The following is a 2960-nucleotide window of genomic DNA, read 5'->3' as shown; positions in this document are numbered from 1 at the left end:
CATTTAACAGTAATTCGTAAATGATTGGTAAAATAAACCATTTACAAATTTAACCCTGAACTGAACAAGGTTGGATCCAGTTTCAGAAGGCGGTGTCTGTCTCAATCTCTCTCTCCTCCTTCACCGACTCAATCTTCTCTCCCAATCTATCAATAATTTCATTCAGAATGGGCCGATCTGGAGCTGCAGCTGGAGATTTGTTGCTTCTCATCGCTCAAAACTTTGATGTACTTGCCGGGTATTATCACTATCACTAATTTCATTCTTATTATGGTGTTACGTTTACTGGTTATTTCGCTCATTTGGTGTGTGATTTTTTTGCAGGCCTGTAGTTAGTTTGGCTTATCCTCTGTAAGTTTCCTTCTTCTCCTTCTATCCTTTGGTTCCTCATCATACATTTGTAACTTCCTTTTTTGAGTTTCTATTTGCGTTCTGCATCAGATATGCTTCCATTAGAGCAATTGAGACTAAATCTGTTGCTGATGATCAACAATGGCTTACGTATTGGGTCTTGTATTCTATGATTACTCTTTTTGAGCTCACCTTCGCCAAGCTTATTGAATGGTAATATTCTTTCTCATTCACAGTTTACTCCATTTGTCCCTTTTCTTTGGTTGTGTTTGGGGTTTCAAAGCCATTCCAATTCCATTTTGTGGCTTAGAATTGAAGCCGACATAACCCTAAACAAGGAACTCATCTGAACCATCCATCTACTTTAATCCAAACGGCTGTATGGTTTGATCTAGGAGGAGGAATGAAAATGAAAATCACAAAAAAAATTCATTCTCTCAATTTATCTGGAATGAAAATTTGGGCATATTATATAAAAAGAAACAATTTCTTTTATATTCAATCTCATTAAGGACTGCATAATACCTATAACCAAACACCCACTAAATCCATGATTATAGGGATGATAATATTCAAATGGACCCATCTATATCTTAGATCCAACGTTGATAGGGGTTTTTTTGGGGTTCTCCCTTGAGCATCCCTCTATTCCATCTCTAAACCCTAAAAAGAATTGACATTTGGCTATGGAGTGTCAAATAAGTAGTCACTCTACTCTTTGGAGCAAAGGTTAGGTCTACATACATCTTTCAAGCCCTATAACCTTCGAGGAGGATATTACGGGCTAGTTTATTGTCGGTTTGTTTGATTTTGGTTACAAATGTTGATATTATATTTAACTACTTGAGAAGTACATCAAGTTGCGACATCCGATAAAATTAGAACAACACAGAGAAGATGAGCATGGTCGTTCCCGAGGATGACATGCGCAAACCGAGAAATGGTGGTGTGCCAGCGAGGATGCTGGGCTCCCAAGGGGGTGGATTGTAAGATCCCACATCGGTTAGGGAGGGGAATGAAGGTTGTCTTAAAAGGGACTGTATACCTCCTCTATCAGATGCGTTTTAAAGCCTTGAGTCTAGGTATGGACAAAGTGGACAGTATCTGGCACAGTTAACCTGGGATGTTACAAAGTTTCTAGATGCTTGTTATGAGCTTCTTGTCTTTTACCTTTTTGTTTCTGGGCATTTTATTTGTGGGTTGCTTGGCAGGATCCCGTTCTGGTCTTATGCAAAGCTGATTGTGACCTGCTGGTTGGTTATTCCACATTTTAGTGGTGCTGCGTATGTATATGAGCATTACGTTCGACCTTTCTACACAGGGAAACAGACCATTAACATCTGGTATGTCCCAAGCAAGAAAGACGTTTTCAGCACGCAGGATGACATCCTAGTTGCTGCAGAGAAATACATTCAAGAAAATGGCCCAGATGCTTTTCAGGAAATTATTCAACGTGTAAGCATCTTTCTCTCTATCTTTGTGGAAATAACAGCTCTGCACTTGAGGGCAGAGTTTTAAAAGACGGAATCGGGCCTCGAGGCGTAAGCCCCGGTGTGGAAATATATGAACACCAAAATATGTATATATACTACACAAATATATATACAATATGTATAATACCAAATTACTAAGGGCGTCGGTTCTGTTGTTCTTGACAGAGGAAAGAGTGAAACCGTGAGATTGACCGAGAGGGTGTGGAAAAATTGGTTGCTTGGAGGAAGAGAAATGGTCAAACCACATTTTTTGATCGAGAGTAGAAAATACTAGCTTTTGGGGCTTTAAAATATTAAATGGACACACCGGCCCATCGGGCTTTGACTTTTTGTTTTTTAAAATAAAAAAAGTATTGGCTTTTTGGGAGAAAGAACTAGCTTTTTGGGTTTTAAAACCATGCTTTACGGGTAGAACTCCATCTCCGGTTGGGAAGTACTAGGCTTGTTTGATTTAGTCTATTCTCATGGAAACAACTGCTTTACATACATCCCACTCCCAAAACCCCACTCTGGTTGGGGAATTGTGGGCTTGTGTGGTTTGGTCATGGAAACAACTATTCTACACTTTGGATAGATGGGTCTGTATACATCTTACCCATAAATCCAACATCCGTGTGGGATATACTGGGTTTGGTTTGATCTCATGGAAATAACCGCTATATTCTTTTGGCAGAGGACATGTCTATATGCATCCCACCCCCAAACCCACCTCCGGAGGGGATATACTGAACTTGTTTTGTTTGGTTTATGAATACCTGCATGCCCAAAGACACATTTGTGTTGACGGCTATATAAAACTTCATTGTTAATGTGATATTTATGTGTCTCCTCGTCTTTTGCAGTCCGATAGTGAAGTCAAGTATCGAGGTAGCAGTTTCATCTCTGAAAACGACTATGTATATTGAGGTTAGTGTGTGGATCATGCTGTTCCCTGTTCGCTTCTGGTAAGTGTAGATCGGTGTATAGATTAGCATAGCGGTGTTGTGTCCACAAAACTGTGTTTCTTTCGGCTTTTAGGTTTTGCGAATTTAGTTTCTGTTTGTGTCTAAAATTCTCCCTGTAAATTGGGTGTCTTTGCATGTGTACCGTTCAATAATGTGCCATTTCCGTTCCTTG

At 39.7% G+C, this 2960-nt stretch overlaps 1 protein-coding gene across 1 annotated transcript; it reads left to right on the top strand.

The window, feature by feature from the left end:
- LOC112514552 (HVA22-like protein a) lies at positions 1–2960 on the top strand. Its single transcript, XM_025121080.1, has 5 exons — positions 1–238; positions 325–351; positions 442–564; positions 1563–1806; positions 2687–2960. Exons 1-5 carry the CDS (start codon positions 168–170, stop codon positions 2747–2749), a joined length of 528 nt encoding a protein of 175 aa, XP_024976848.1. The 5' UTR covers positions 1–167; the 3' UTR covers positions 2750–2960.

Source organism: Cynara cardunculus, assembly GCF_001531365.2.
Source record: "Cynara cardunculus var. scolymus isolate 2C chromosome LG 6, CcrdV1, whole genome shotgun sequence".
NCBI lineage: Eukaryota > Viridiplantae > Streptophyta > Magnoliopsida > Asterales > Asteraceae > Cynara > Cynara cardunculus.
This window is presented reverse-complemented; position numbering and strand designations above follow the sequence as displayed.